Source organism: Mastigoproctus giganteus, chromosome 13 (genome assembly GCF_048544385.1).
Source record: "Mastigoproctus giganteus isolate SK-2022 chromosome 13, ASM4854438v1, whole genome shotgun sequence".
Classification (NCBI taxonomy): domain Eukaryota; kingdom Metazoa; phylum Arthropoda; class Arachnida; order Uropygi; family Thelyphonidae; genus Mastigoproctus; species Mastigoproctus giganteus.
Genome location: NC_143587.1, coordinates 70,304,756 through 70,318,995, shown reverse-complemented (window position 1 = coordinate 70,318,995; position 14,240 = coordinate 70,304,756). Strand labels below are relative to the sequence as shown.

Below are 14,240 nucleotides of genomic sequence, written 5' to 3'. Positions count from 1 at the left end.
TTGCTCATAGATGTGCCAGCGGGATCCTCCATGAACAGTTGTCCCAGAAGGAGGGGGGAGGAAATGAGACTGGTCATGAATTTGACTGTTGTGATGAGCCTCCTTTCGTTAATGAGCGACACGAGCCTTGGGATGTTAAGTGCATTGGCCAAAGCGGTGGTCCAGAGCTGGGGAGGCAGGCTGAGTTTGTGGCACACCCACTTGAGAAGCCAATACTTGGATGAGAAAACTGGTTTGGTGGTAGAGGGAGATACAGATGCCCAAATCTCTGCAGCATAGAGAAGTGGCAGATACACTATTGCTGAAATGTATCTCACCATGGTGGATTTGTCTGTTACATTGTGCAGATCGTGCTTGCATATCCATCTCAGTCTGGCAGCTTTTGTGAGGAGTGTGTCTACATATGCTGGCCGAAAAGAAGCTTTGGGCCGAATCTGATTCCTAGATCAATGTGATGTTGGACAAGTGGGATGGAGGCGAGGCTCCATTGAGGGCTGGATATATTTTTGTTGGCTGTTGCTTTAATGAGAAGACCATGATTTCTGACTTCTCAGGATTGATACGGAGACCAAATTGTTTGAGGTAGATACATATTGAGGAGAGAGAGAGAGTGTGGATGTTAGCTCTTCTGAGATTTTGTGAGGGTCTTTGTTTGCCTTAATTGGCACAAATACCTTTAGATCGTCAGCATATATCAGGATATTTAACTTTTGAATTACCAGTAGAGCAATAAGGGCAGTGAAGAAGCCAGTTTGAGGTAGATACATATTGAGGAGAGAGTGGAGTGGAGGTTAGCTCTTCTGAGATTTGGTGAGGGTCTTTGTTTGCTTTTATTGGCATGAATACCTTTAGATCGTCAGCATATACCAGGATTTTGACTATGCGGTTATTCAGCAGAGATGTGAGGAAAGCTAAGATGTTGCCTCCTATCTGATAGTGGTCTTCTAGTAGCTTTAGGAGAGATGGGATGTGCACGGCATGAAATTCAGATTCAATGTCTACATAGGTGGCTACCATCTCTTCTCTGTTCTCAAAGGCTGTGAGGATTCTGTTAGTTGTTGCTAGAAGGTTGGTCACAGTTTATCTGTGTGGGAGTGCATAGTGGATTTGTGGGGTTGTCTGGCAGGATTTGATTAGTGAGGATTGGCAGCAGTATTTTTTCTAGCAGTTTCAATAAGCAGGATGAGTTTGAGATCAGTCTGTAGCGTTTCACAAGTGATGGAACTCAAATTTTTGGCCTTGGTTTGACTAGGTATTCCTTCCATTGGAGTGGGAAACAGGGCTTTGAGAGTGCTGAGTTAAAGATATGTAACAGAGGTTGTAGGATGTAAGGACTCAGGCTCTTAAGCATAAATTTCAAAATCCCATCAGGTCCAATAGTAGAAGTTGCTGGCAGTAATTTAACTCTTGTTGTCAATGGGTTAAAACTGGTGTCAGATGTTGGTAGTGAATGCTGGTCTTCTGGGTTGACAGTGGCAGTAAATCTGGTGATGTAGTCAAGCCAGCTTCGGGGATCAAGTTGAGGGGGAAAACCTGAAGGGGAATCCTTATATGGAACTTTACCTGTGCATATGGTCCTATCAAGGTACAATTTAATTGCTATGGATTTCAGGTGGTTTAATTCAGCTCGAGCTCTAGAGTAGGCAATTCTGTCCATAACATTACGAGGCTGCTTCCACAATTTGTGTAGGTGTTGCTTAAGGTTGAATCGCTTCTTCAGGTCATGGGACCACCATGCTTTAGAGTGAGGGGAGATTTTAATCTTTCTTGTGGCCACATAGCTTGTCACAGAGATAGTCCAACTGGAAAGGAGGGTGACAGCTAACTGGACATCACATGACCCGAGAATCGACCAGGGGATAAACGATGCTGCCTCGATGCATCTCAGTATGTTCAGGAATGTAGGGCTGACGTGAGGCATGGTTTTGGTCTGTCGATTTGGAAGATGGCAATTAGTTGGTAGTTGAAATAGCATTAAAAGTGCATCATTGTCAGAGTTGAGCACCATCTCTAGGGTTTTATTGATGGTGAATGGTATGGAGGCTAGTATTAGATCAAGTTGGTAAGGCCCATGAGTTGGGGGTTTGCTGACAAGGTGGGAGAGGAGCTGCTGCTTTAGGTTATTAAGTTGAGGGGGTAGATTGAAGTCACCACATACAATGTCGACAGTGGCCCATTGTAGCTGGTGCAGAATCCGGTTTCTACTTCAAGAATAAGGTCTTGATATGGTGAAAGGGGCACACAGACTACAGTCACTTGAAGTGTGGTAGATTGGTACTTGAGTTTGCTGTTTGCTAGAGGTGGCTTCAAAATCTTGCAATTCACTTGAAATGGTAGGGATCAGTGTGAAGAGGGTTTGTCTATGATAGATGGTGGTACCCCTCTCCTCTTGACGTAAAGGCGGATCCGTATCCAGCTGGGATAGTGAACGCAATACATTCTCGACAGGACTCTAACCACATTTCTGTGATGCAGAGAATGTCCAAGTGTGCAGCTAGGAGTAATTGCTCTAAAGCATCAATTTTATTTCGGATGCTGAGCACGTTTTGGTAGAGTAGCTAAAGCATAGCAGTCATTGGGATTTTTACCAAGGTTGCTGGCCTATAATATTTATTTTTTGGTCGCTTTGGGATCCTGGTTGGCATAGTCATGTCCATTTGGTTTGGAGGTAGCATGCATACAGGAGATGAAAAAGATTGGTGTTTAAAAATGCAAGCTTAAAAATAAATTTTAAACTGGAGGACAATAGTCATCCACATGACTAAATGTGTCACCAACGATCACATGACTACTAAAGGGTTAAATAATTTTATTATTGATGTTGATGGGTCAAGTGTTGATGATCCTGCTCAGGTAGCTAACAAACTAAATGAATATTTTGCATCGACATTCACACATGAGGAGTTATTCAGCGAGGGGAATGCCAGAGGTGTATTCAACTCTAGCAGTAAGCTACAGAATCTTGAAATAACTGGGAGTAAAGTGGAGGAGAAACTGTTGAAGATAAACACAAGAAAGGCACCCGGGGTGGATGGGATCTATCCAGTTATATTAAAGGAGGCAGCAAAGGAAGTAAGCAAACCCTTAGCCATAATTATGAGAGCTTCCTTGGACTCAGGGGAGGTACCCATAGACTGGAAATGTGCAAATGTGACCCCAATTCACAAAGGAGGATCAAAGGCTGACACAAGTAATTATAGACCTGTGAGCTTAACTTCTGTTCCAGGAAAATTAATGGAGGCACTGGTTAAAGAAGCACTGCAGGATCATCTAGACAAGACTTCAGTTATAGCTCGGACGCAGCATGGTTTTGTTAAGGGGAAGTCTTGCCTGACCAACTTGATTGGATACTATGATGCAGTCACAAAAGAACTGGATGCAGGGAATAACTTTGATATTATATACTTGGATCTTAGAAAGGCTTTTGATACTGTTGCACATGGAAGACTGCTACACAAATTGGAGCAGTGTGACATTGGAGGCAAATTGCTGCTATGGATAAAGGGGTGGTTGAGGGGGAGAAGACAGAGAGTGGTAATCAATGGACACTGCTCATCGTGGACTGATGTTATTAGTGGAGTCCCTCAGGGCTCAGTGTTGGGTCCATTATTGTTTTCTGTATTTATAAATGATATTGATGATGGTATATCGGGCTTAATGTCCAAGTTTGCAGACGATACAAAGGTTGGCAGGGTTGTCAAGGACACTACTGACACTATGCTGCTGCAACAGGATCTGGAAAGGTTGAGCAGATGGGCTGAGAGGTGGCAAATGAAGTTTAACATTGACAAATGTAAAGTACTACACATGGGAAACAGCAACCCCAGAGCAACGTATCAACTCTGTGGTACTACACTGACAGTGGTAGAGAATGAAAGGGACTTGGGGGTGGTTGTGCAGGCAGATATGAAGTTCTCTGAGCAGTGCAGACGGGCTGCAAGAGTAGCTCATGGAGTATTGTCAATGATATACAGGAATTTTTCCAGCAGGGATAAGGAGGTGATTATTCCATTGTATAAGGCGATGGTCAGGCCACACCTAGAGTACTGTGTACAGGTCTGGAGGCCTCATTTCAAGAAGGATGTAGAGCTGCTGGAACGAGTACAGAGAAGGGCAACAAGATTAGTGAATGGAACAAAGGGGTGCTCTTACGAAGAAAGGCTTAAGTTTTGCAAATTACAGTGTCTGGAGACTAGGCACCAGCGAGGTGATCTGATAGAGGTGTATAAAGCCTTGAATGGTTTAAGCATGCTCAATGCTGATGGGATTCTTCCTCTAGCTCAGAAAAATCACCTGAGAGGGCATAAATTCAAATTGAGGAAAGACAGATGTAGGATAGACGTGCGGAAATTTGCCTTTAGCCAGCGGGTGGTTTGTTGGTGGAACAGACTTCCATCCCTTGTGGTGGAGGTTGACAGCCTAAATAAGTTTAAGGCTCAGCTGGACAGGTATTTTGAACGAACAGAGGGGTGAAGTGGAAGTGGGTTTTTTTTTTTTTGGCTGATGCTGCATAAGCTTGCTTTCTTGCATCAAATGCCTTTACTAATGCTAATGCTAATTACTTTTGCAGAAATAGTTATAACAGATGTAGGTTTAGTTTTTCTGCTTTACACAGTTCTTAACAATTAAATTTCATAAAACGTCAGACCATATTGAAAGACTTGCCTTTTAAAATACTACCTTGTATTTTCAATGTGAAGAATATTTATATAATTATTATATATTTCAATAAAATTTATTTTTTTATATTCTTGATGAATTATAGATAATAGGCTCCAGACCTGTTATATTCAATTCTTCAAGATTATAAACATTATTACCATGTTACTTATTCTAATTTATTTATCAGATGTAGACCTCAGACTTCAGACCATATCGAAAGACTTGCCTTTTAAAATACTACCTTGTATTTTCAATGTGAAGAATATTTATATAATCATTATATATTTCAATAAAATTTATTTTTTTAATCTTCTTGATGAATTATAGATAATAGGCTCCAGACCTGTTATATTCAATTCTTCAAGATTATAAACATTATTATCATGTTACTTATTCTAATTTATTTATCAGTGAATTTATATTCAGTGAACTATTTTTTTTTGATAATAGTGGCATAGTGTTTTGTGAAAGTTGCCACTGGTGGTTTCCCACATCTGTACCATACTACTTTGTGAAGAAATACAGAATCTCTGTAAAAGCCAGAAAAAGTGTAATGTCTGGTTTCTGTCAGAGTAGTGTTATGATTTGTTGTGTCTCTGGCTGCTTGGCCGCAGAGCCCCTAGTGGGACCCCACACTGCCCACCACCACCACCACTGGGAGGTGAGCCAGGGGCTGCCCATCATACACTGGCTGGCGTTTGCCAGGGTTGCCTGAGCTTCCTGATAGAGACCAAATAAAAAAAAAATAAAAAAAAAAGAGGAAACATAGAACAGGGGTACAGGTTAGAAGGGACAGAAAGCTGAGGAGGAGGAGCCTACTATTTGTAAGGCGAAAATAGGGGTCTGGGAGTTCAAGTTTCAGGGGACAGGTGCCCCTGCATGATTGCCAGAGGCCAGTGGACTTTGTATCCTGCACTCAGAGAGAGTGCCAGCAATCCTGCACTTGTACAGTGCCAGCAGTATTCAACTCTTGTGGGTTAGAGTCTAAATCCTGCACTCAGAAGTTCTCCAGAGTCTCAGCAATCCCACACCAGAACGGTGCCAGCTGATCTTACCCTATAAGAGGTTTGCAGCAGTATCCCACACTCTATGAGGGGCCAGCAATCCTGCACCAGAACGGTGCCAACGGTGTTCCTACCCTTAAAGGATTAGCAAGTTGTCAGGGCAGAGTCCTCTAGCAGAGAAGGTGCTAACCCACACCTGTCTGATTCAGGCCTTGGGGGGCATATATTGTATTTTTGGTGAATTTTCCTTCACCTATTTTAAACTGGCAAGGGTAACATGGTCGAATGCTAGGGCATTTAAACTGGCTAGCCAAGTCACGATGCAAATTCTACACAGAAAGTATGGGACTATCCTTAACAAAAAGTGAAAACACAACATCCAAAAAATATTTTTATGAATTATGGTCTCAACTTGTTCAAAATGGCTTAATATTGATAGAAACTATATATTATTAAGTGAAAAATTATACAGGTCAGTAATTTATTGCCTGGGGTGCTTATCGTATTGCTATATATATTCAGGATCAGCAGCTATTTCAAATTTTGTTTAATATAAAAAAAAAAAAAAAAACTGGATTTTTTTGGAAATATAAAAACAATTATAGTACCAAAATGTAAACACACACACACACACACACACACACACACACACACACACACACACACACACACACACACACACACACACACACACACACACACACACACACAAAACGTTTAATGTTTTTTAAAAATAAAATTACAGATGATATTTGAAGATAATTAACTGTTTGTTTTATTACAAATTGGTAACTTACTAAATGTCTTTTCACTGACACACACACACACACACACAATAAATGCTTAATGTTTTCAAAAATAAAATTACACAAGACATTTGAAGATAATTAAATGTTTATTTTTGACAAATTGGTAACTTACTAAATGCCTTTTCATTGATGTGGAAAATATAATTCCATCAGCATCTGAAGTATATAGTGTTCCATAACCCTCTGTAACATTTAAAGAAAGTGAAAGAAAGTGAAATCAACAAATTTTGTTTAATATTAAATATAATTTTAAAAAAGAAACTGGATTCTTTTGGATATAAAAAAAAAAACTACAGTAGATGAATTCAACAGTAGAATACATGCATCCATAACCTTTGCTGCTCTTTTTAATTGGGGCTGTAAAAACAGTGCATTAAGTGAATCTGCATTAAGTGGTAGTGATTTATCCATAGATTATAATGTAACTAATTTTAATAGGTTGGTGTAACTCATGTTTATGGTTGATTTTACAGCATCATTTCTGTATATAACAATATTAAATGTAGCAGAAATATTTAGAGCATTACACATAAAATTTAAATTTATAAATTATGCAATAAAACATAAATACAATATAAGTTCAATAAAATGCAAAGAAGTTTGCTTAAAATTATGAAAATTTATATGCATACTGCATTTACATTATTTACAAAACAACTTGTTGATAGTGTTGATTTTCAAACTGCTCAAAAGCATTAATGTTAAATCTAGTGCTATCCCAAATCCAGTCTTTTTAAAATGTCCACTTTAGTTTCCAACAAAACAATTTTCCGATAGCTTTTCACCTCTTTTTTTCATTATGAACACTAAATGACTCACTTGATCTCTTTAAGGTAAATAAAGAGAAGTCAAAACTATCTACACAGTATGCTAAACTCAATCACAGACATAAACAATCATTGTCACAAAAGTCACAAGCAACATGTAAATCAAAACTAAACTAAAAACAGCACTGCTGACCAGTGCTATCAAGCACTGTGCAGCTCAAAGCAACTCCCTGTCAGGAAACAATAGTTACTAAAGAGAAGTTTTATAAACAACACCAATAAACTACAGCTAATTAGAACCTCTGAGTGAGCATTCCCGTTTCAAAAACATCCCCAGGCAGGATGATGTATAAAGTGTATATTTTTGTAATATGCAAGAAATGGTCCAGTGCTTGGATATATTTTCCACCATGAATGAGCATAGCATTTTACAATTGTAGACACAGAAAACTTGGGGCAGTACAAACATCTACAGAAAATTAACACAGAGATGTACAAAACTGTGAGCTATGATGTATAGCTCACAGTATAAAAGGCCAAACAGCTTCCTACACTAGAGTTATGATAATTTGCATCTGGTCATGCAAGCCAGAGCGATAAAGTAGCAGTTAGTGAATGTACAGTGTCAAAAAAGGGTAAGATTGTGGGCCTGTGCATCATGTACTTCCATATCAGAAACAGCATGTCTTGCTGGGTGCTCACAGTCTACTGTGATTATGGTGCACAAAAAAATGGTGTCAAAAGTGTTAAACCACCTCCCATTAGCAGAACTGTAAGGGATTACACAAGGTAGAGAGGTTTGTCATGACTGAAGGGTGCAGTGCATTTTACAGGCTGAAAGCCAGGTCACTGTGCAACAGTGAACATCACAATACAATATGGGGAATGCAAGAACCTCAAGGCTCACCCCCCCCCAGGTCCTTTACTTTTCATTGTTTTCATAAATGATCTTCCTCCTTTCATCTGCACCTCCACTGTTCAAGTTGCTCTCTGTGCCGATGATCTTAAGCTCTACTCAGCAGTGAAGGAGATTACTGATTCTCAACTGCTTCAATACACCCTCAATAAATTCTCTCTGTGATTATCTCTGAATGGCTTGTCTTCTAACCCCCTCGAAGTGCAAAGTAATCTCTTTCTCATCCTGCAGTTCTCCACAACTAATAAATACACTATTAACTCTGTGATCATCGAAAGATGTGACCAAGTTAAGGACTTGGGGATTCTCTTCTCCAGTAGTGCTAAATTTGATGCCCATGTCCTTAAAATCACCAGCAAAGCATTCAAAACACTGGGATTTATCAAACGGAACACCTACAAGTTCAAAAACTACAGATATGATGTTATCCTTTATAAAATTACTGTTCTGCCAATCTCTGATTTCAGCTAACCCATCTGGAATCCTCACACAAAGAATTTAATTAACAAAATTGAAGCAGTCCAAAAAAATTTTGTCTGTTACCTTACATTCCGTAATCCTCTGTTTTATCACTCGGTGTACTATGAATCACTGTGTGATTACTTTCATCTGAGGCCTCTGTGCACTAGAAGAGTTAATGCTGAGTTTATGAAGCATCTGATATCCCCAGTAAAATCAACTTCAATGCTCCTTGTAGACAAGTCAGGAACTTTATGCTGTTTTGCCTTGACTCTGCGACCACTGACTTTATGAAGTTCAGTCCACTGAACAGAATCAGCAAATGAATCTCTCATTGGCTTTTTTGACAACTCCCAATCACTGAACTTCATCCACAAGTTTGCCTCTTCTCTTGAACTGCTAAGTGACTAGCCCTCATTTAATTATTGTACTTTATTATTATTATTTGTTTTATTATTTTTCTAGTCTCTAATTAATTTATTTATTATTTGTGTTTTACTGGTAACTTAATGCATACATCTTTTGTATATATGATTTTAATGTTTGAATCTATATCAATGTTTATCTTACTGTTGGATTTCTTATTATTGTTATCAACTCTGTTCACTGTTCTCCTCTCAGATACACTGTTAATGGTTACCTGTTGTGTATCTTGTTATTAATAAAAATAAAAAATAAAATATCCCAAATAATGATGCACCGCACACTCAGACGTATGAGGTTCCACAGCAAACAAACCAAAAGGCACCCTTTCCTCACTGCTGATTATCATTGAGTGAATGCTGTGGTGTCAACAACATGTTGCTTGGAAACAAGTATATTAGTTAGATGAGTCCAAATATCTGGTGCAAAATGGGTCCATGGACCCATTATGCATGGTGCCCACTATCCCAGGCAGGTGGCAGAGGTTGTTTAATATGGGGCATGTCTTGCTGTTAAGAACTAGGACCCTGGTGTGTATGGACCAACATTTCACTCATACTCATGAGGTCTACTAGCATTTCTTAGGAGAACACATGCACCTTGCCATGTTTCATTTTTTCTGGATGGAAACAGGATCTTTCAAGAAGATAATGTAGCGTGCCTGCAATTAACATTAACATTAGTAGAGGCATATAATGCAAGAAAGCAAGCTTATGCAGCATCAGCCAAAAAAAAGAGAGAAAAAAAAAAAACTTTCCACTTCACCCCTCCGTTCGTTCAAAATACCTGTCCAGCTGAGCCTTAAATTTATTTAGGCTATCAACTTCCACAACAAGGGATGGAAGTCTGTTCCACCAACCAACTACCCGCTGGCTAAAGGCAAATTTCCGGACATCTAACCTACATCTGTCATTCCTCAATTTGAATTTATGCCCTCTCAGGTGATTATTCTGAGCAAGAGGCAGAATCCCATCAGCATTGAACATGCTCAAACCATTCAAGGCTTTATACACCTCTATCAGAATACCTCGCCAGTGCCTAGTCTCCAGACACTGCAATTTGCAAAACTTAAGCCTTTCTTCATAAGAGCAACCCTCTGTTCCATTCACAACCTTGTTGCCCTTCTCTGTACTCGTTCCAGCAGCTCTACATCCATCTTGAAATGAGGATGTAGATCCTGTTGCAGGAGCATAGCATCATTAGTGTCCTTGACAACCCTGCCAACTTTTGTATCGTCTGCAAACTTGGACATTCAGCTTGATATACCATCATCAATATTATTTATAAATACAGAAAACAATAATGGACCCAACACTGAACCCAGAGGGACTCCACTAACAACATTAGTCCATGATGAGCGGTGTCCATTGATTACCACTCTCTGTCTTCTCCACCTCAACCATCCCTTTATCTATAGCAGCAATTTGCCTCCAATGCAACATTGCTCCAATTTGTGCAGCAGTCTTCCATGTGCAACAGTATCAAAACCTTTCTAAGATCCAAGTATATAATATCAAAGTTATTCCCTGCATCCAGTTCTTTTGTGACTGCATCATAGTATCCAATCAAATTGGTCAGGCAAGACTTCCCCTTCACAAAACCATGCTGTGTCCGAGCTATAACTGAAGTCTTGTCTAGATGATCCTTCAGTGCTTCTTTAACCAGTGCCTCTATTAATTTTCCTGGAACAGAAGTTAAACTCACAGGTCTATAATTACTTGTGTCAGCCTTTGATCCTCCTTTGTGAATTGGGGTCACATTTGCACATCTCCAGTCTATGGGTACCTCCCCTGAGTCCAAGTAAGCTCTCATAATTATGGCTAGGGGTTTGCTTATTTCCTTTGTTGCTTCCTTTAATATAACTGGATAGATCCCATCCACCCCAGGTGCCTTTCTTGTGTTTATCTTCAACAATTTCTCCTCCACTTTACTCTCAGTTATTACAAGATTATCTAGCTTACTGCTAGAGTTTAATACACCTATGGCATTCCCCTCGCTAAATAACTCCTCATGTGTGAATGTCGATGCAAAATATTCATTTAGTTTGTTAGCTACCTGAGCAGGATCATTAACAGTTGAACCATCGATATCAAGTGGACCAATCTGATTCATCCCCTTCCTTCTAGAGTTTACATAAGTAAAGAACTCTTTGCTGTTTTTCTTTGCATCCCTTGCCAAAGATTTCTCATAATCTGCCTTCCCCTTCCTTTGTAACTTGGTTACAGGTCAACTTATATCTATCATAGGTTTCTGTGTCACATGTTAATTTATATGTATCCTAAGCATTTTTCTTCTCTGCCATATGTCTCATTAGTTCATCTGACATCCATTTAGGCCTAAACCTTGAACAATATTTCTTAGTTGGTACGTAAAGCCTAGTAGCTTCCAAGATAAGTTCTTTGAATGCTTCCCATTTTGAATTTGCTGTTGGTAACATCATCAGTTGGTCCCACTGTATAGAATTTAAATACTGTCTCAGACCACTGTAGTTGCCTTTACGAAAGCAAAAATCCTTCCCTTTATCCCTGATGGTAGTTACCGCTTTGAGTAAATCCCACTTCAGCACACTGTGATCACTGCCACCTAGTGGTTCCTCTATCTGCAGATTCTTAATGCATGAAGATTCACTACTGATAATCAAATCAAGGGTATTACTCCCTCTAGTTGCCTCCCAAACATGCTGATGTAGAAAACAATCATCCATTAAATCCACAAATGTCTTGCTAGTGTGTGAGTGACCAACCCACAAATTCCAATCAATATCTGTGAAATTAAAATCCCCCATTATAAGACTCTCTGATTTACTGGCTCACTCTATTTCCCTGTACAGTTTCTTATTATACTCATCAGAGTCATTAGGCCTATAGCACACTCCTAACTTTGTTAAGGTAACTTTGTTTCATTGTATGGGCTTGATCTCAAAGTGTGTGAATTTTTATCTACACATTGCTCCAGGATTACAGCTGACTAAGAAAAAAATTAACATGAATATGTTATAAAATGATAAATATTGCAGATGCAAAACTAGTTATGTTATCATTTCTACTATATATTTTTTAAAAATTTAATTCTTGGGGCTACGAATGTAGTCACAACAATTAAATTTGCTTAACTGTAAATTTGCAATTTACAGTTAAGGTAAATGTAGAGTTGCTAACCAGAAAAAACAAAATTCATTGAGATATACATGGCAACATTATAAATTTATAAATATGTGAAAATTACCCATTAAGCCAGTTATGTTGTGAACTTGTTTTAAAAAAAAAAACTGCTGAATTTATAAGTATGATATTTTACTTTTAATTAATACAGGCTGACCTCAATTAACGCGATTAATTCGTCCCGTGAACCCATCATGCAAAACGGAAACGCGTGAATCGAATATAATAATCAATAAGAAAAATTATAATTGGTCCTTGACCTTCAGGAATGTCCATAAAGAATTTTAAATAACTTTTTAACTGTATACCATGTAAAAGATAATGAAAATAATCATGGAATTAAATATTTATTGCATAAAACAACAATTCCCAAACTGTGCGCCGCAAAATATTTAAAATTTTCAAAGGAAAACACAGCGATACTCGCCATCTGTGGGATACCGCATGAAGTACTAGCTCGAGGTAGTTCATAGTTTCAACATTACTTGTTAAGTTGTTTGGACCTAACTTAAAAAATGGAACTGTTAGGTATTTTTTTTGGTCTAGGCGTGCCATGAAAAAATTACTGAGACACTAAGGGCGCCATGAACCGAGAAAGTTTTGGGAACTTCTGACATAAAATACACAGTGAAGAAACAATTTGTGACAGAAATATTTGAACAGAGTCGTTTGAACAGTGTTGACTTCCTCTTTTCATCAATCAATTCCCGATAGCCGACAACAATCTTCTCTGGGCCATGGCAAAATAAATATCGCAAAATAAATATCTCTGCGATATAAAAGATGAAATCTTTTATATCGCAGAGAACCTCAAACCTTTTGTTTGAGGTTCTCTGCGATATAAAAGATTTCATCTAGTTCTTTTACCGTTATCTCCTTCGCGGTAACATTTTCATCTGGCTCATTTAAAAATTAGAATTTTTAAATGCAAGTCTGCATTGACTTTATTAGCGGGAGACAAACAAGTAACATGTCTTCTTCCGATTGTTGATGGAACACACTGAGGCGGGCAGCAGGCAAATGTTTGTTTATTGCCCATCCAACGCGCAGTAAGTTTAACACGCGATTCAAATCTTTTTCAAATATTGCACACAAAAAAAAAAAAAAAAAAAAAGATCGTGTTAACTGGAAATTTGCATTGTGTAAAGTGAAAAATAGTATAATTTTTTCAAATAACGGTAACTGAAAAATGCATTAATCGAACTTGTATTATGGAAGGCCTGGCTGTACCTTTCATGCTTGGGGTTTTCATTAAAAAACAAAAAGTTTCTATGGTCAATAGAAAACATGAGCTTCAATTTCAAAATATTTCTTGGGCTTTAACTGGAGAACAACTGCGTACTATTGTATATGGGTTCATTATGGGAATGGGAAGTATTCAAATTAATTTTTCTGGAAGCTACAAATGCATTCATTCCAATGTATTGTTATTGTTCTAAACAATAAATCTCTATAATCTTTATTGTTCTAAACAATAAAGATTACAAACCAAACTGGATGACAAGAGGGATTAAGGTTGTTAAGCAAAAGAAGAGTTACAGACTATTACAGGTTACTGAATATTATAAATGTACACACTGCCAGACCACTAGTTAGGACATACAAAAGCTGAGTATGAGAAATTGCCAGCAAAGAGTTAAAAATGGAGACATGGAGTTTGTCTTGTACATGAATACAAAAAGGAACAGTGGATCAGATAGGTCCCTTACTTGATTGAAGTGGAAGAATCATCAATAACCCAATAGAAGTGTATGACAAGTTAAATAGATGTATTGCAGTGATATATATATATATATATATATATATATATATAATTAAAAGACCACTCAAGCCATAGGGAACAGTGACATGGAGTTAGTATGCTGTAAAATAAATGATATAGTAGTCTGGTAGAAGTCTATCAGAAAAGCAAAAGCTACTTAGGCTGAGAGAAATGAAGAAAGTAAAAGTTAAGAGTTGGATATTATACATCCTGCTATACTAAAAAGTAAATTACTCCCTTGGGAATGTTAGTGATCACTATTACACTTCAGGACCCC

The 14,240-nt window shown here is 38.2% G+C and overlaps 1 protein-coding gene across 1 annotated transcript in view; it reads right to left on the bottom strand.

Moving 5' to 3' along the window:
• The window catches only part of LOC150076150 (sortilin-like), a 207,185-nt gene that overhangs the window by 175,937 nt on the left and 17,008 nt on the right, over positions 1-14,240 (bottom strand). Inside the window, exon 3 of the mRNA XM_090387580.1 lies at positions 6,588-6,658. Coding sequence (XP_090243706.1) covers positions 6,588-6,658 — 71 coding nt within the window. The remainder of the gene's footprint in view (positions 1-6,587; positions 6,659-14,240) is intronic.